The sequence below is a fragment of the Chenopodium album genome, chromosome 26, assembly GCF_948465745.1.
Source record: "Chenopodium album chromosome 26, dcCheAlbu1.1, whole genome shotgun sequence".
Classification (NCBI taxonomy): domain Eukaryota; kingdom Viridiplantae; phylum Streptophyta; class Magnoliopsida; order Caryophyllales; family Amaranthaceae; genus Chenopodium; species Chenopodium album.
Window position 1 is genome coordinate 1,451,929 of NC_137859.1, and position 19,255 is coordinate 1,471,183.

Sequence of the window (19,255 nt, forward strand, 5' to 3'; positions counted from 1 at the left end):
AACTTGGCATGGCCTGTTATTGTCCAAAACAAAATACGAGAGACATATCAATGGGTCATCGTGTGTATCATTTTCGAAAGTTTGCCGCTTGGTAAGCTCTACAAAGTATCTTTTATGGGCTTATTGGCATAACACAGAGACAAGGTTGTGTATGTCTCTTTAAAGATACTTTAAGGTATATGAATAATATAAAATAGAGTTGCGGGGAGATATATTGAAGAATCGATCTTACCAAACAAGCTTCAAGTAATCGAGTTTTTGTATTAATTTACCGTAGGAGTGATTAATTATGATATTGGTGACGAAAGTTCAGCTTAAGGAGGCAACAATAGTATAGGTGGTAGTGGCGCACTCACTATAGGTGATTGTTGGCCCGATCATCCAACCTTATGCAAAAACGCGATACTATGTCATACACACTAATACCTGCAATACACTTTTTCATTTTTGGTAACATATCAATTACACTTTTTTTAAGACAACATTACAAGTATATTTGGAAATCTTGATCAATATACTTTAAATCCTTGTAGCAAACTACTCGTAGTTAATATATCAAACTACTACATCAATCAATCAATTAAGATCATAAAATGAGAAACCTAAAGCTCGTCAATCAATGTGTTCGGGTGATTTTGGATCGGTTCTCATCACTCGTCTTTTCGGCTATCTAAAAGAAAAGACAGTAATACTTCTAGACGCTAAGTTCAAAGTCTTCAAACAAATAGGCCCATTTTGGACCTAGGCCGATTATTATAATCCCTTGCGAGCGCATCCATGCACAGCACCAAAACATATATCAACAGCAACCGATTTCACAACTCACAACTTTGCTGCATTTCATCTCCTTCCCTCCTAAAATGGCGGATATTTCCCTCTCTTACCACCAACTCTCTCTCTTCTTCTCCCAATTCAAACTCAGAAGGTTCTTCTTCTTTCAACAATACAGTACATAGAACAATATTGTCCAATTCGTAATCATTCTACTGCAAACAATCATCTTACACTTTTTTTTTTTTTTTTTTCTGAATTTTGGTTGCAGATTTGATGAATCTACTCTGCGAATTCTGGAGTTGATTCTATCATCAAAGGACGTGAAATTATTGCTCGAATTTCGAAGTAGATTGAAAGAATTTCTTAGGTCAGAATCTCTCATTGTCATCCGCGAAGCTTCAGGAAAATCAGTCGAACATAAGTTACTGATTCTCGATTTCCTCGTTCGTGCTTTTGCGATCGTTGATGACGTTGAGGTTTCTCTCTCTTTTTCTGAATTTTCTTCCCAATTTTGTTTATGTTTTTTTATTTTTCAGTTTTGCTGTTGTTGAATTTTGAATCGTATGTTTTGATGATGATTTGATGCTAAATTGCCGTAAATGCTAGTTTGGAATTCGTTAATTTTGACCTAATATGGATGATCATGTTAAATTTCATCAAATTGTGGAATTATAGTGCTGGAATTGATGTTTCACATTATGCTATGTTGCTGTGAATGTAGAGTTGCTTGGCTTTGAGATACGAGGGTTTGGTTATGCGTGAATCGTGGACGATTAGTCATCCGGAGCTGCGAGTTTCATGCAGTGAATGGATGAATTTTGCTGAAGATGCCTTTAACAATGATTTTTACTCAGTCACTGCAAAGGTGATTTCTCTTAATTGCGAATTCTACTATTCTAACCGCCTTCCAATTGACTAGCTAGGATTTTATATGCCTTACATGTGTGGAAGTAAGAATGGTGGACTTGGATAGCTCTTATTATTGACATTTTGGTTTGAGGTGAAATATATTTAAACTTTCTAATAAACAAAAGAACCTGTTTATTATAAACAGCAAACATACTTCACCAAAAAAAAAAATAAACAGCAAACATACACCGGCGAGCTTCCATTCAGCAAGTGTTTGAGTTATTATTTAATACGTAGAGTACTCGAAACTTTTTGGCGTTTTAGTTACCACACATATTTGCAGGTTGTACATTTGTACATTATTCCATTTAGGTTGTACATTTCCCTTCAGAGACGATCATGATACTTTGTACAATCTAATTTAGTAAAGAACATAATTTCACAGTGTTGGTTTATTAGCTATATCTAGAGCTATCAACTTAGGTGGGTTGGGTTTGGCTTGGCTCGGTTTTGACAGCTCTAGCTGAATTAAATGCTCTTTGCCTCAACTTGTAATATCCGATTAAAACTGCCTAAATATGTCATTATTTAATAATACCTGATCATCTGCCATGTTTTTGATCTTTTTTTATTTTTCTTGTTCTTAATTAGTAGGCGTGCGACTATGCTCTTTTGTGTCTTCATGTAAAAAGTGACCATAATTGTGACAATCTCTCTGAAAGTGCGAGTACCATCAATAAAGTACAGAGGCTTAAGGACACTGCCATCAATTTATCTACTTGCCATTCTGGTAAGCTTCATTTATGCTCATGTGTTGTTTCATATTTGGAATTTTCATGCTTGATTTTTTTGTTGGCCATGGACCCCATTGCTATTCATGATGGATGGTTGTTTATTGATTTATGTGTAGTGAGTTAGTGACTAAGCGTATGCATGAATGCTTCCATCCACCAACAACTTGGGGTTTGAGATCCCTCAGTCCCTCTTCTGTATAGCCAAGTAATTGGCTCACTGGTGTACCCTCTGGCTTTCCGCAATCCCATGTGTTGTTTTAATTCTCTGTAGTCCATACACCTGATGCCCTGAGATAGGGCCAAAAATTTAAGCTTCTTCGTACAGATAGAGAAATTTATGAAGTAATATGATTGATTGTCCTTGATTTAAATTCATTCACATGGCATTTTATTTTGGGTGCAAATCTGCTGCACTGTATACCTTTTCTCTTTTAATTTTCAATTTACATGATCATTGTACATCCTAGTGTCCCCTTTTGTTGTACAAGACATCTAGGATATTTAAAACTAAATGCTCTCCGATCCTTTGATTGTTACAAGGTTTGCAGAGCAAATATGTAGAGCTCTTAACTCAGCAGTTCAGAAGATATCCCTGAACACTTAGAACAAAGCTCCAAAGGCCCAGGGATTTCCTTATGACCATCACTGCTCATTGCTAGGGAAAGTGAATTTTAGACACTAAACAGAAGATCACACACAAGATTTTTCCTGACTTTTAATTCTTATGACTCTTGTCAGATGAAAACTTAAGTTAAGACTCCCCAAGCCCCTGGGTTCCATTTAGCAGAAAAACCTGTAGTTAATAGCTCTCTTTTTCAAGTGGACTGGCCTTGGGCTTCATACTAGATAACCTTCAATCAAATAGGCAAATTGCATATAGATTTTATAAAGTAGTTTCTGTTCCCGCAACAAGTTATGTGAGTTGGCAATGTTATATAGCAACAGCTTAAGTCATAGGAACATCTGGTGGTCATATGGCCTGTACCAATATTGCTCTATGTTGATGACTGTCTTCTGTTCCTTATACTACATGGTGCCATAATCTCAGTGGGTAAAGACTATGCCACTATGGGTCATAGGTCTTCTCTTATAGTGGAAAGGTGCAATCTGATTTGATTTTATAGTGTAAAATATCCCCTTACTCAGCCTATACAGCTCATGGCTCAATCAGGCTCTACAATGGTCTAATTGCCAATCATCTTTTATGTGGATTTTCCTTGTCATTTGGACCTAATGAAGTCCAACCATCGTCACTACGAATTATTTTGAGGCTATAGTAGACTACTAGCACTTAAGCCAAGTAATATGCTAATCTAAAATCATATGATGTAATAGGACTAGCCCACAAACCTTATATGCTAATCACTTTTCTACCAAGTTTCTGACATGGAACAATACATCTTCACTTACGCATGCAGTTCCCAACACTTACTTTAGATCATGGAAAGCTTATTGCCTACTTTTTAAGTCCTACAGCCAAAACACAGTAACATTGTAAGGAGAAATAAACTGGTCCATAATCAAATATCTTGATTGTCTTGTGGGGGCCAGCATATTCCTTCCGCAGTGCCTAGGGCTCTACTTTTGCACATTGATGTTTTTATTAGATTTAACGTTTTTGCCACTGCTATGAAACAATGGATTTCCTCATAGAATGAGGATTCTAAAGGATAAATTGATAAAATGTAGTATTTTGTTCACTGAGAACTGAGGCTATCAGCATCTAAATGTGCCATTAATGAGGCTTCATGTACTAGTATTTTTATTTCCTTTACCATATTGTCAAATTTTGTATATTAGGTTTTCATTTGTAGTTGATATGTGTGTGTACATATATTCGCATATGAATGTATGTGTACATGCGCGCCTGTGTGTCATATTGTTTTCCATGGTCTTTTTGGTTGCTTTTGGAACCTTGTTTTATTAGTAACACAAAAGTTAATTAATTATGTCTGCTGGAAACTAGAATCTGCTGAATTTTTTTCTTATGAACTTAAAGGAGTTCTTTCGTGGGAGCTGGTTGATAGGTAGGCTATATTCAGATTAATATATTCTTCGCTGTTCTACAAATTTTCATCGTTTCACTCAAAATCATTGAAACAAATTTCATGAATTGCAGTGCCCTATATGTGAAGTTTGGTCTGATTGATATTTGAGCCAGAATTTGTTAATTTTTGTGCATTGATTTGCCTAAAATAAGATGTGCTAGGCCAGGGCAATAGTTCATACTGACCAATATAGAAAGTAATAACGATCATAATGTTTTATTTAGGATGAGACTATGTAGGATTTCTTTGTTGTTGTGTAGTTTCAGGCTGGTTTCTTAATTCAAATATTAATATGTATAATAGTACTATAATTTAGTTAGTTAAAGGCCTGTCTGAACTCTGTTATTTAGTTAGAGTACTGTTTGGTCATATACAGCCTATAGAATTGGAGGTTTGTAGTTTGTCTGCCTGTACCATTTATAACACTGTAAGTAACTTATTTTGGTGGTTAATCAGTTCAGGGGCAAGCAACAGAGTACATGAAGAATAAAACTTTGAGCATTAAACAGTCTTCATTTTCTAAAGAGGCAAAATGTACTGCAAGCATAAGCTTTAGAGATGGGATCAAGCAGCAGAATGTACGTAACTTATTACGTCTCAAAAATCAGTAGCAAGCCCAGAGGAATTTCCAGATTTCTGTTATTGCAGAACAGGTCCTTCCAACTTAGTCATCTATTATAATCATTTAAATGTTTGTCGGCCAGAACAGTGGTTTAGATGTTTATCATAGAAATGGTGTGCGGTATGCATTTTCACATAACCAGCTCATTTCCAATGGAGTCAATGGTTTATTTTTCGTTGACTTTTGGATTATAATGGACTGATCTATCTAGCTCATTAATTTTGAAGTTGTAGACAACGGCTGCACATTGGACTAAGGATGAAGGATTAACATTATTTAGTTTTAAGATTATGTTGCATACATTCGACCCTTCCCTTACCCCACTAAGAGCAAGAGCAAGAGCAAGACCTTTGTACGAAGCATAGTGGCCATGCCATGTTCTATCCCAATTATCACCCTTTTTCCTGTCAGAAATCACCTAAATATGTTCCAGTTGTAAGTAAGTGTCCATAAATTCATCTAAATTCTGTAACAGGTCCATGGGATTTTATGTTGCTTTTAGAATTTAAGAACTACGAGTAACATTTAACATGATAATATGTCTGTTAAATCTCATTCTGATTTGAGAAAAATCTAATCTAATTCAGAAAAAAAGAGATATTTAAATTTCAGCAACCATGTGCACAGTTGTTTGCTTGATACCGAATTTTTATTTAATATGCAGTTGATGCAGTTTGCGGTTTGAATTAGGATATGCTTTCATTGGGAACCTGTTGACAAACTCTGGTTAAGCAGTTGGACTGTTGAGGTGAGTTGGCTTTCAAGTTTTCCAGTGGTGAGTAATTTTATTGTAAACATTGCTTGTACTCGTAATTTTTGCATCAATTAGAAAATGTTTAAGTATGCAATTTTCAAGAATCGAATCTTCCATATCACCAAAGTGCATTAAATGCGTGCATTGGACCTATCATGGATTCTTCTTCTCTTATGTAGTGAGAGATGTCTGTTTTTCTTTTTACCTTATTCAATGAATAAATAATACACTTAAGACAAGCTAACTTTACAAGGTTCTAAACCTGTTTTTCCGTTTTTTCTCTTCTTCCTAGATCTTAGGGGGTTGAAAACTTAGACCTGAAATTACAGGTACACTTACCTCTATTAAATTAAGGAACACGCATTTCATGGCATTTGATTAGCTATTCGAGCATACATCAAATGACTTGGCTAGCAATATGTTTTGATTTGAATTTTTTACAATATGCAATTATGCATTTACCAAAAGAGCATATGTCAAATCGGGTGTAAGAACTTAGAATGAATTAATTTGATTTTTATTTTTATTTTTTGCTACGAAGTAGTATACATCAAACGGAAGAACATTTGAAGTACTACATTTGCAAGGAAGTGATGGTTTCACTAAGTAGTAAATCTAGTAATTGGTGTAGTTAGTAGGTGTTTCAACTTGTGACTTTAAAGTCATAAGTTTAAATATTATCATTTTCAAATCCTGCAGATGGGTTACCACTTATTTCTTCCCTCTCATTTCAATGGCTTGGCTTGCAATATAGATTGAGTTGGCCTACAATAGATTCTTGTCTACATAAATACTTATTACCATGTAATTGTGTACCTCATTTTAAGAAAAGGTTTTTTGTTGGAAAATTGTTCATGGTCTGAAACCTATTACAAGTTCCATACTATGGGACTAAGTTTTACATTTGATGCTCTGTCCATCCTATTACATATCTCATCTTGTGCCTCGTTACCTATGATTATGCCACATTATCTAAATTGCTGAATAGTACTCCGTATATGATGAATATTAAGTCAGTTGGGTGATGAAAGTAATTTAAGATGGGATACAAGATAAAGCATTATTGGGTCTTATGATCCAACTTAGTTAAGCAATAAACTAAAGCTTACATGACGAACATTAATAGGCTCTACATTTATTAAATATAGGATGAGTGTAATCCAACTTAGTTACATTATGATTTTACTAAAACTTATAATTGTGCAAATAATTTGTGTGTAGCTATAAATTTGTCACATTTCTTATAAAAAATCTTTATCAGGTTAAGATATAAGATCAGACTTCAGGTTATCTTTTCAATAGCTATTCTATATGAATGTTTTCATTATTTTGTATGCCTCCATTAATTCTTGAGTATAATTAGAATTGAGACATTTCAATTTTCAATGACAATTGTGGAATGAGTGTTGTTTTTCTTGGAACAAAAGATTAAAAAGCTTGGAATTATGTGAACTGCATTTAATGCTGCATTGTGAATAGGTCTTAGGGTTCTACATCTTTGTTGGTATGTTTATAAAATTACGAGTATAATCTTGTTGTAGTGACATTCTAATTTAATAATCCTTAGACCTTTGTTTAGTGTTCAATTTTGTTGAATGGTCTACGTGAGTAATATCTTATGCTAACTTGTGAATATAATAATTATGGATTCATTCCAAGTAATTTTAGAGAAAATCAGAGGCTTTATAAGCAACTTCTGTGAGTCTTGCAATTTTTTGGTGAAAATTATTTGTTTTGAACTTCAAGAACTCTTTAGTATTATCCAAAGTCCTAATTAAAACTGCAATGGAAATAATACGAGTACTACGTATACTTATCAGTTATAACAAAATCTGCGAAATAGTCAAGTCCTTTTTGATTTGGAGGGCATTTCTGATTCTCATGCATTTATATCGTAATACTTATATAAAGCGTGTCTGTTTGTTGGTTAGGGCTAACATTTATCCACTTTCTATACTTGCACCATGTATTCGCAATAATCCACATTGAGTGGTTATTGTTGACCGATTCTAATTTTTTTTTTTTTTTTTCAAATTAGATATAATTACTCTCTTTGGAAAGAAGTTCATGAAATAGGGAACTGTTTTGAATCTTCCCAGGCCATAAGGAAAAAAATATACAAATGCTAGCAAAAAAACACACTTGTGAATTGATATGGTATTAATACCACCATGACCCGTTCTGTACCAAGGTAGGGGAGAAGAGGGGTAGTATAACACAACTGTCTTTGACATGCACAAGCTTGGTACACTTGCATCCTAGAAAAATTTGATGACCAATATGATGTTTTTTCAAGGGTAAGTTGGGATTATTGAAGATGGATATGTATGAAGCGATTTGATAACACAATTGTTATTGTACCAAGTTAGGGGAGAAGAGGGTTGTGTAATGAAGCGATAACAAAACTATGTCTCTGGCATGAACAAATTTGGTACACTTGTACCCTAGAAAAAATATATACATTAAATGTCACTAATATGTTGTTATATGGAGTATTAAGTAGTGGACAATAATTATATAAAGCTTTTGTTAGTTGTGATGAATCCAAATAGTGATACTTCTATTTAGACACATAAATTCTAGATATTCTTCGGTTTTGTAGTTGTTTATAAAACAATATAATGACTACCTCGTTTTGAATAATAAATAAACTATAGAATCTTATCCCGAAGGACCCAAATACCCACAATTTTTGACAATGTGTTAGCTTCTATAATGTTGGTCTGATGGCAAAGATCTTTGATAGAGAGCATAAATAACATTGTGATGCGTGATTATGTTTGACGTGTAGATGTGAATGTCTGCCAACAAACATTCACGTCGATCCCATTTTTCACTCTTAATTGTGACTAAACTAGCTAGGGTTTTTCCTAATCCCACCTGCTTAATTATTAGTTAATTATATATGTTTTACATTTGTTAAGACCCAGTTGCTCTGTTTCATTAATTACACCTCTTACTGTGTTTTTAAGCTGTACTTTTTATTCCATTTTTTCACGTGTATGAGAGTAGCTAAGGAAGGAAGAATAAAACTAGTCAAATGGGAACGTGAAATTGAAACAATTGCATGGATGCCAACCTATCACGCGCCTAGGCGGTGGTCTTCTATTATATATGCTAATTGACCTTTTTACCCTTGCTAATCTTGCATGTATGGAGATAACAGTTAATTAATCTTATGCAGTACTATCAAACCCTCATTAATCAATAAAATAATCTGATTTTATGTCCCCCTTAAAATTTTATAGAAGCTGTAAGAAAATTGTTCTAATATTTGGTGCAACCGTTGTATCGGTAAAATGGGTCGTAAATGTTTACATGATATAAGAATTCCTGCCTGACTGCCTCAACCTCAGCAGTATCCTCCCATTGAGGGTTGTTGTACGTTTAATCAAGTTCTCCTTTCTATATACATTTTTCCTTGATATTCTAAATTTCTAATTTGTCTTAAATAAACTCTGTTTCTTAGTTTGAACCTTATTTTAATATAATAAAGTGTGGGATCCATTCAACTCTTAGACTATAATACTTGAGTACTATAAATATATGTTACCCAGGCCCATTTTGCTTCTATATCATATCCCTGTCTTATTTTTTTCCATCAACCTCATCATCTGTCCTGCTATAGACTTCTCTTTTTTATTTTCTTTATCAAAGGTTAAGCTCCAATAAGCATGGGTGGAACTGGAAGTTCACCTTGTGCGTCATGCAAGTTGTTGAGACGCCGTTGCGCAAAAGATTGCATCTTTGCTCCTTACTTCCCTCCTGATGATCCTCAAAGGTTTGCCCTTGTTCATAAGGTCTTCGGCGCAAGCAATGTCAGCAAAATGTTGCAGGTTTGACACCCCCTCCCTTTATGCGCAAATTTGAAAAGAACTATACTAGTGCAAACGGCTCAAGGAACTTTTTTTGGAAGATTTTTGTCACACCAATTAAAATGATTCTTGTTTATGTTATCTTTTATATTAAGCATTTGTTATTTTCTTTGACAAATTCAGGAACTTCCAGTTCAGCAGAGAGCAGATGCAGTGAGCAGTTTAGTCTACGAAGCAAATGCAAGGGTTAGGGACCCGGTTTACGGGTGTGTAGGTGCAATTTCATTCCTACAAAACCAAGTTTCACAGCTACAAATGCAACTAGCAATGGCTCAAGCAGAAATATTAAGCATCCAAATGCATCAAGACCCGACGACAACATTACTTCAAAATCAGATAGAATTTCCAGACGATAAATCGCTTCTGTTAGCAACTAGTAACAACTTCAGTAATCTCCAGCAGTACCTTAATGATTTTGCTGCTTCTACTGGCAATGTAATTCAGGACCCTCTGAAAAGAGAGTCCCTATGGACATAAATTTCCCCCCATTTTCTTGCAATCAAAAAATTAAGTGCATTAGAAGTACTTGTTAAAAGATTAGCTATTTCTTTTATCTTTTCCCCAATTTTTTTTTTTTTAAAATATTATTTTTGTTTTGTGAAGTAGGGTGATCCTTTGACTTTTTCTCATGCCTTTACATCTTCCTAAAGGCAGGCAAACGTGCATACAACGTATAATCAAAGGATTAGTATTTAATAGAATCAATTAAAATAGTATTAAGATAACAAAGATGTAATTATAAAAAAGTGCAGGCGTTGAATTTGGTTTGAAAGGGAAAGTGTACAAGTTAGAACATATGAATGCAGGATTTATTATAAGAGTCAATATTAAGCAATTGCATGTGGACTGATTGTAGAGTAACATGGCTTTTATAGGAATTTTCCATGTAATGTAGAATTAGTAAGAGTCAATGTGTCATCAAATTCTTCATCTCCACTGTTTAAAAATTTAAGTGAAGCTCATGGCTAGCCGGCTGTTTCTTTACGTGTTAAGTTCACATGCTCTCCCTTACTATAATTTACTAGAGGTGGCCACCGAGCCGGATTAGTCCAAACCTAATCGATCCATCCAAGTTACGAGTTCAGTCCAGGTCAAGGCTCGGGCCAAGATCAGCTTGGAATATTCAACGTTAAAAGAATTTAATAGCTTATACTTTTCCTCCTAGATAAAAGAATTCTCACTTTCAAATCGACATTGTAAATTTGTAATTTACTACTTATTGACGGTGAGCTCCACCTTATACGTACTAAACTTAATACTACATATATGTGTATGAAAAAGTGTCACGTGGCATATACAATCTTGTAGGAACACTTTTAGTACTTGTATGTTATTATACTTTGTAGAATAAGCAGATCATAGATTAGGAATGCTGCAATACTATAAGATCAACTTATTTTGGGTTAATTCTTTGTCATGCAACCATAAAATTTGAGCCTGAGGCATCAGGTTGGGCCCTGTTTCAAGACAAAAAGGTCATGAAACCAAAACCGGCCAGTGAATGGGCTTTTGTAAGTCTGAAAACGAATATTAAGATTGGGTTAAAAGTTAATGGCCCAAACCCGGCAAAATCAAGCCGGGTTGCATATGATCAGCTTAGAAGCAAAAGGAGACAGTGTGTATCATGATGTCACATCAGTCCAGCCATTATAATGTCACATCAGTCCAGCCATTATTAATCAGGTGATCCTCAAAAAAAAAAAGATGGTGATAAAAAAAATAAGGTAGCAGATCTGAAGGAAAATTAATAAAAGACGATCACAAGAGATGGAGACATTAGACATGCAATGCAACTTTTGTACCGGAAAATGATTTTGACACACCAAAATTGTTGAATTTGGCACACTTTTATGTGAGAGCACAGTTTCTATGCTCTTCTCACATAAGGGTATGTCAAAATCAATTAAGGATGTACCAAAATCATTTTCCGTTTGTACCTAATGTAGTAATGTTCAAGTGTATGTACATTTACATGATGTTGACATTCTTATGAAAGTATTACTACCTCCGGTTTTCGGAAACCAAGGTAAAAGATTGAAAACATGATTATAGAATAATAAGGGTATATGCTTAACTATTAATCCAACCCAAAAAAAAAAACCAATTTAACTTTAATTAAATTAAATAGCCCATCACCACCAAGCATCACCCAAACCACCTAGTACAAAACCCAGCACCGTCAACGCACCACCACCACCTCACGCAACCCACCACCTCACCAACCCACCACCAGCAACCCATGAACCCAGGAAGTACCCAGCACCCACGAACCCCGGGACCCCACGAACCCAGGCAGTACCCAGCACTGCCGATCCAGAAACCCGCACCCAGAAACCACGAACGCCACCACTACTGACACCACGAAACCCGCACCCAGAAACCACGAAACCCGCACCCAGAAACCCACGAACCTAGCACCACCAACCCAGCAAACCCACGAAACCAACCAAGCACCACGGCCGCCGATCTAATCTGCAACCACGAAACCCATCTCAACAACGCCACACCCAGAAACCCACGAACCTAGCACCACCAACCCGACCTACGAATCAAACCCACGAAATCATACCACGCCGCCGCCGATCTGCAACCCACGAAATCATACCCACGCCGATCTAAAACCATGAAACCCGACCTACGAATCAAACCCACGAAATCATACCCACGCCGCCGCCGATCTGCAACCCACGAAACCAATTCCACGACGCCGATCTTCAACCCCGCCGCTCTTAACACCACGAAGCCACCATGAAAATGGGGTTGGAGGAGGAGAGAGAAAATTAAGGGGGCGTTTGGTTCACAAAGTGGTATGGGGTTGGAATCAGGAATGGGGTTAAGGTGGTATCGGGTTGGAACTTGATACTTAATACCATGTGTTTGGTTTAATTCTGGAATAGAATATCTCACTATTCTCTCCTTTTATTTGATACCTAAGGGAATGGAATGAGCCAAACCCACCTCCCCCCCAAGGTTTCTAAACCCCATACCTCATGGGTTTGAGGTATGGGTTTGAAATTCATATTTTTGTCAACCAAACATATGGTATGGGTTTTAGTCATTCTAAACTCATACCTCATACCTATATTTCGTGAACCAAACGCCCCCTAAAGGGGATGAGAGTTTAATTAATTAAGCTTGGGTTTAATCTAATAAAATCATATTTGTAATTTAATAAGGTTGTTTAAAAAAAAGTAAGGATATATTGGTCAATTACCATCCAAAAACATACTAAAAAAGGAAAGAAATAAGTTTGTTGCGAGTAATTTGAACCACCCCAAAATGGAATTTGTTGCGAATAAATCGAACCGGAGGTAGTGCATTATATAATCAGTACTCAATTAATGATTTTTCAAGTATATATTTTGAAGATTATGATGTAATAATCCAAATTATATTATTATTTTTTCTTTGCCGTGCGTGCATAAGGAAAAGGAAAAGAGAAATCTGTAAAGAAGAGCAGCAAAAAGTTGAAATTTTATCATTTAATGTGTGTATTGAGTTGAAGAACCTAGTTCTTGGGTTTGCTTGTTCGATTGTCTATTGTAAGTGAATGTCTGCTATCCTTATCCAATGCCAAACAACTACGGAGTAGATTACAAGAATTCATGTACACCGTTAGATGAGTAAATATTTATGGAGCATGTACCTTTTGAAAACCTTAAAGACAAAGCTAGAGCCTTCACATAGAGTAGAGTGATCAATTAAACCAAATTCAAAGGTTCTTCATCACCTCCTTTAAATCCATATGATGTGAATTGAATATAACCCCAATGAATGTAGTTTTTAAGTTCTCGTCTTCCAAGATCTACAAATGAATAGAATTATACAAAGTAGGAAAACTCAAAACTTATCCTAAAAAAAAAATACAAAGGTGACTTATCGTCTTGCATCTTTAGCGGATGCATGCAGAATTTTAGTAATTTTGGAGATAAAGCATTCATCTTGTTAAATAGCTTGAGTATGCGGAGTAATATGTTATCTGGTTACGCACTTAACCCTAATTGTATGTACATTATTACTACTGAGTACTATAATTTTTACTATCAAGATATTACGTAAAGTAGACAAATAATTTGATGTCTCTATCATATATAATTATACTTATTTATTTCAATTTCTAATAAGCGGACATTTATACATAAACTTGGTCACTTTAGATCATAATCTACCTCAATTATTGGATCAATTGCATGTAGTATTGTACTTGTCAATGTTTGATATGAGTTCAAGTACTATATTCCAAGTCTTTATCACGTGAAAACTCATGTTATTGCCGCATAAAAGAGTATTTGACCTTAGTTAATTAGAAGATTTTTGGGTTAAGATTATGAGAATAAGTCGACTAAAAGTTTGAAAATAACCCAATTTGTATTGATTATAAATTAAATTTGCCCCATGTGAAGATGTATTCCTTCCCTCATCGCGATGCAAAAATTTGACTCTGCATCAAGTTGTTCATATCAAGAGCTTGCAATGAATCAATAATATCAAGTCGTTTTGAAAATTAGTTACTGCCTCTATGTCATACAGAGTAATATAGTGGCCAATTTCAATTTAATACCACTAGTTAAAATAAATTGATTATAATACCAGTAGTAAAAATAAATTGATTAAAAATTTGAAATACTACAATTCTACAAACAACATAATCATGTACTCCGTAGAATGTTATTCGATTCTTGACATTTGTCTTATTGTGTAGTTTTATAATATCAAAATTAAAAATATTGATGGTCAAATGTATGTATTGTAAATCGTGCAAAGTGAAATAAACATTATTTTGTACTCCGTATGAGTTAAGACTCACAAGAGTATAAGATATTTATTGGATTCTTATTATAATATTATGAGTATAATAAAAATGGTATAGGTATACGGAGGGAAACAATCTCTTCATTTGAGTTGAATCGAATCAAACTTAAATATGAAATTATTAAATATTTTAAAAAGCCAAATTTCATTCTTTTAAGCTCTTATTACAACGACGACAACAACAACAAATAATAATAATAATAATAATAATAATAATAATAATAATAATAATTATTATTATCAATAAATAATAATCATGAATAAATAATAATAATTATAATAATAATAATAATAACAATAATACTAATAATAATAATCAATAATTAATTATAATAATAATAATTAATAATAATATACACATAGGTATAGTAATATATAATCAAAGAGCACTAATCCGTAGTTAAAAATCACTAATTAATAAGTTCAGTTCAGTTCAGTTCAGTTCAGTTCAGTTGATTTCAGTCAATTAGAACAGGCCCTAACTAATGGCCCAATCTCTAAAAGAATTATGTTGACATTATAGCAACTTTTGCATCATGGTAGGAACGGTAATTATTTTATGTACTTCCTTTGTTTAGAGATGGATGCATAGCAAACTTGTAATGAACTAATTTTTTTACTTGCTAATACATATTTTGATCATTAATAATTATAAAACTTTAGATTATTAAATTATGTTAAGATCATATCCATTTAACAAGATCCTATATGATTTAGATTTTGTTAAACTATGTACACTAAAGATAGTCAAAGTAGAGTAAACTAGTAATGTAAAAGTAAAAGCGTTACAGTACAACTTCTAAATTAAAGAATTATAATTGTATACGAAAAGTAGCATGCATTTTAATGTCTATGGATTATGGTAGCTAGTGAAATTGCATTTCAATTTCTCGATTAAATTCTATTACCACTTAATAGCAAGGAGTCAAAAGGAAACCTCTAAAAGTATTATTAGATGACGACAAAATATACAAGTACCTATTTTTATTCTCCTTTTTAGTTTTCACTATTTTGTGATTAACACATATGCACTATTTTTTATTTTTTACTTATTTTTTTTTTTTGGTGAAGATATGCACTACTTGTATGAATTAACTACATTAAAAAGCGAGCTACAAAACCAATTTATAATGTCTTATCTCTCGTTGATTGGTTTTTAAGTGAAGTGAAACCTCTTTGGAACCTCTCTAAAATCATTTTATCATTGATGGCCGTGAGACTTGAGCCCATATGATAATTAATGAATTTGACATAGTATTTGAGTCGGTTAGTTAGGTGAAAGGCTAAAATATCTAAATCATATCAATTGGATTGATATTTCCTCTATTTCTAATTATTTGTCTTACTGTTGTTTTAAGACTAATATAATGAAATCGGAGCAAACTTGGAAAAAATCGAGTGATATAAGAATATTACAAATTTTTGTATGCGGCTGGCCACATGGTGTGGCAGGAGTTACTTGTATGGTGTTACTGTAGGTGTTACTTGTATTCTGGTGTTACTGGTTTTTTCAGAGGTTACTTGTAGGTGTTACTTGTATTCTGAGGTTACTTGTATGGGTGTTACTGGTTTTGGTCAGGAGTTACTTGTAGGGTGTTATTGGTTTGGTACGAGGTTTTGGTCTGGGGTTACTTATAGGTGTTATTCAACCCATTCAAGTAATCCATACAAGTAACCCCAGAATACAAGTAACCCCAAAATACAAGTAACATTCTACAAGTAACACATACAAGTAACCCATAATACAAGTAACCCTTGCCGCACCAAGAGGCCTGCCGCACTGAAAAAGCTCTGTAAGAATATTATTATTATTATCCCAAAATTTTATCTTGCAGCAACTTTTATGTGTGGCTGGCCAGACGATAGTTTGTGTTTATTTTAGTTTTTTTTTTCCTTTTCTTTTTTAAGGTAAAATTTCTTATAACTTCGTTGATTGGGCATTCACCCTTTGTACAAAAGTAGCAATAAAAAGGGACAATCCTCATTAAAAAAATAATGGTACATTTGGGTCTTGTTTAGGGATGACAATCCAGTCCGGATTCGACCCTACTCCGCCCCGATCTGAGGTAAAAAAATCCGCTTCGAGTTTGAGAAAAAAGTAATCCGAGTTCGACTCCATTAAAATAATCCGACTCCGAGTCAGAGGAGGGTCGGAGTCGGATCCTACAAAAAATCCGAGAAAAAAATCCGACTCCGATAAATGTCCGACTCTGACGGATTATCCGACTCCGACTCCAATAGATAGTGGGTTTTTGCGTGGGTCATGGTGGTGTTGGGTGTGGGTTCTAAAGGCCCAAATATCCCAATTTCTCAAAGTATATTGAAAAACGGAAAAAAAAAAAAAAAAAAAAAAAAAAAAAAAAAAAAAAAAAAAACCAAAGTCGGGTCGGATCGGAGTCGGAGTCGGATGTTGGATATTAAAGTCGGAGTCGAAGTTGGATGTCGGAGTCGAGTCGGATTTAGCCTCCGACTTCCTATCGGGTCGGAGTCGGATTTAGCATAATCCTTTCCGAGTCCGACCCGTTGCCATCCATAGTCTTGTTTCAAGGACAACATGACAACTGAGTGAACACTGACCCAGTGACTCGTGTCGTCGGATGGGCTTGGGCTCCATTTTACCCACGTTTAAGTTTTTATTAGTAAATTTGTACTATTTTTACCATCACTTTTATTGCAAAAAAGGGCCAAGACTTAAATGGAGGCCCACTAAGAGTCCTTTTTGTGGGCCCACTGACAGCTCCTCCATCAACCAATCACTATACAGTAAGCCCATCTATTAGCCAATCAATAAAAGATAAGCTCCCACGTAGATCATCCAAATTTAATTGACTTTATTGTATGATATTTTTATACTTATACTATATCACTCCCAATTTTTTGAGGATACTTTCCCTCAAAAATGAAGAGAAATAGAGAAATGAGGTTGAGCTCTTTTCTAAAGAATCCCAAAAAAGAAGAGCAACAATTAGTGCCTGAAAGTTATGGGAGTTTAGAAGAAATTAAAGGGTTTTTGGGGATTAATAATATTGAAGCAAAAATTGAAGAACAAGAAGAAGATCAAATTGTGGTGAATAATTATGAGGAACATGATTATTTTGGGTGGGATTTTTTGAGTTCTAGTTGGGAAAGTGAGGAAATATTGATCCCAAATGATCAAGAGATTAAGAATGAGAGTTTTAATAATTATAGTGTTAATAGTACTAATGATGATGTTAATAGTCATGTGAAAAGTGAAGGTTTTAGTAGTCATGTGAATGTTGAGGATTGTGGGAGTGCTTATGGATTTTGGGATGAAAATGTTATGGAGGATAAAAAAGCAAGTTTGAATCTCAACTTGAATTATGATGAAGTACTTGAAGCTTGGTCCAATCGAGGTTCTCTTCGAGCTTATCACGATCATCATCATCCTTCTAAATCTGTCTCGAAAGATCATTATGTTAGTATTTCCTATACTTTTATGTGGTTTTTAATACAAGTATATGAAGTATTCTAATATTTCATGCTATTTTATATTTAGAAATAGAATGAAAATATCATACAAAGCTAATTTATAGTACTATCATACTTGCTAGCTAGTTATATAGTTGTAGAAGGTAATTCTGTACCACAAATAATAAGCTACATAGTGCATGTTAGTTAAATTTCATTTTTACATGTTATCGAAATTCATTATCCCACATGATAACTAGAAAGATGTTCATTAATCATTGATGACTTAACACAATTAGACACATTAAGTGTATTTTGTATCAACTACTTTAACCATTTCACATAATATAGATGGGAGAGGTGCCGAATCTAGAAGATGAAAAATCAAGAAGAGAAACAAGTGTGCTTCGATACAAAGAAAAACGTCAAAGTAGACTATTCTCTAAGAAAATTAGATATGAAGTCCGCAAACTCAATGCAGACAAAAGACCTCGACTAAAGGTACATCCATGTTCCTCATCAAATATATATGAACATTGTTCATGAAATTTTCATTACATTTCACATAAAATCTTAGTATATTTGTTATAATTAACATTCTCTTTTTCTATTTTCGTTGTCTTGCAGGGTCGTTTTGTGAAGAGGGTATCCGATACAAGTTTAAAATTATAATAATGTCTACAAGAAATTGAAATATCTTCACCAGAAAAAGATATTTTAGCGTTATTAATAAACTTTTTTCTGCTGATGTGTAATTTATATTTGTACAATTGTTACTTTATTGAAAAATCAGCACTTTTTGGGCATAATAATCTCCAATAGATTTTTATTGTATGTTTTGTGGACGGTGGACCAGACGTCCTGCCTCAATCATACTTTTTTGACCTCCATTTTCCTATTGCATATGGCATTTTCCGACCTTATTGGGGAATTTTGCTTTTTTACACCTTTTTAATGTTCACAAAAATGAATGTCCTCATCAATATAATCTCATGCATTTGTGCAACATTATTTTAAATATTTACTCGTATTATCGCATATCAATATCATGGTAAAAAAAAATACTTCCTACGTTTCTTTTTACTTGCAACACATCCTTGTGGCACGTGTTTTGAGGTCGGGTTTATGTAATGTTAACGGATAAATTATTCATAATAATTTTTACAAATGATACTTAACTCTATTCTAATCTTCGTGTAAAAATTATATTGATAAAATCGCTCGTTTACCCTCACTAATCATCTCCTAAAACTGCATGCCTAAAAGGTGTGTTGCAAGTAAAAGAAAACGGAGGAAGT

At 34.1% G+C, this 19,255-nt stretch overlaps 3 protein-coding genes across 3 annotated transcripts; all 3 read left to right on the forward strand.

Moving 5' to 3' along the window:
- The first annotated feature begins 793 nt into the window (after nucleotides 1-793).
- Nucleotides 794-9,494, forward strand: LOC145616381 (protein DOUBLE-STRAND BREAK FORMATION-like). Its single transcript, XM_081671087.1, has 6 exons — nucleotides 794-925; nucleotides 1,043-1,250; nucleotides 1,496-1,639; nucleotides 2,278-2,413; nucleotides 4,922-5,118; nucleotides 5,752-9,494. Exons 1-5 carry the CDS (start codon nucleotides 861-863, stop codon nucleotides 5,074-5,076), a joined length of 708 nt encoding a protein of 235 aa, XP_081527213.1. The 5' UTR covers nucleotides 794-860; the 3' UTR covers nucleotides 5,077-5,118; nucleotides 5,752-9,494.
- LOC145616382 (LOB domain-containing protein 12-like) lies at nucleotides 5,752-10,346 on the forward strand. The gene is made up of 3 exons (XM_081671088.1): nucleotides 5,752-5,835; nucleotides 9,499-9,677; nucleotides 9,840-10,346. The coding sequence occupies exons 2-3, from the start codon at nucleotides 9,516-9,518 to the stop codon at nucleotides 10,191-10,193; spliced, it is 516 nt and encodes a 171-aa protein (XP_081527214.1). The 5' UTR covers nucleotides 5,752-5,835; nucleotides 9,499-9,515; the 3' UTR covers nucleotides 10,194-10,346.
- A 7,098-nt stretch (nucleotides 10,347-17,444) lies between these two features.
- LOC145618583 (uncharacterized) lies at nucleotides 17,445-18,761 on the forward strand. The gene is made up of 3 exons (XM_081673358.1): nucleotides 17,445-17,964; nucleotides 18,309-18,458; nucleotides 18,585-18,761. The coding sequence occupies exons 1-3, from the start codon at nucleotides 17,446-17,448 to the stop codon at nucleotides 18,627-18,629; spliced, it is 714 nt and encodes a 237-aa protein (XP_081529484.1). The 5' UTR covers nucleotide 17,445; the 3' UTR covers nucleotides 18,630-18,761.
- The last annotated feature ends 494 nt before the right edge of the window (nucleotides 18,762-19,255 follow it).

What these genes read in the sequence shown, in the direction of transcription:
- LOC145616382 (XM_081671088.1), top strand. Translation starts at nt 9,516, where the DNA reads ATGGGTGGAACTGGAAGTTCACCTTGTGCGTCATGCAAGTTGTTGAGA. An exon ending in ATGTCAGCAAAATGTTGCAG is followed by an intron (nt 9,678 to 9,839) that starts GTTTGACACCCC and finishes TGACAAATTCAG; the next exon opens with GAACTTCCAGTTCAGCAGAG.
- LOC145618583 (XM_081673358.1), top strand. Translation starts at nt 17,446, where the DNA reads ATGAGGTTGAGCTCTTTTCTAAAGAATCCCAAAAAAGAAGAGCAACAA. An exon ending in CTGTCTCGAAAGATCATTAT is followed by an intron (nt 17,965 to 18,308) that starts GTTAGTATTTCC and finishes CACATAATATAG; the next exon opens with ATGGGAGAGGTGCCGAATCT. An exon ending in ACAAAAGACCTCGACTAAAG is followed by an intron (nt 18,459 to 18,584) that starts GTACATCCATGT and finishes GTTGTCTTGCAG; the next exon opens with GGTCGTTTTGTGAAGAGGGT.
- LOC145616381 (XM_081671087.1), top strand. Translation starts at nt 861, where the DNA reads ATGGCGGATATTTCCCTCTCTTACCACCAACTCTCTCTCTTCTTCTCC. An exon ending in TTTACTCAGTCACTGCAAAG is followed by an intron (nt 1,640 to 2,277) that starts GTGATTTCTCTT and finishes CTTAATTAGTAG; the next exon opens with GCGTGCGACTATGCTCTTTT. An exon ending in TTTATCTACTTGCCATTCTG is followed by an intron (nt 2,414 to 4,921) that starts GTAAGCTTCATT and finishes GTGGTTAATCAG; the next exon opens with TTCAGGGGCAAGCAACAGAG.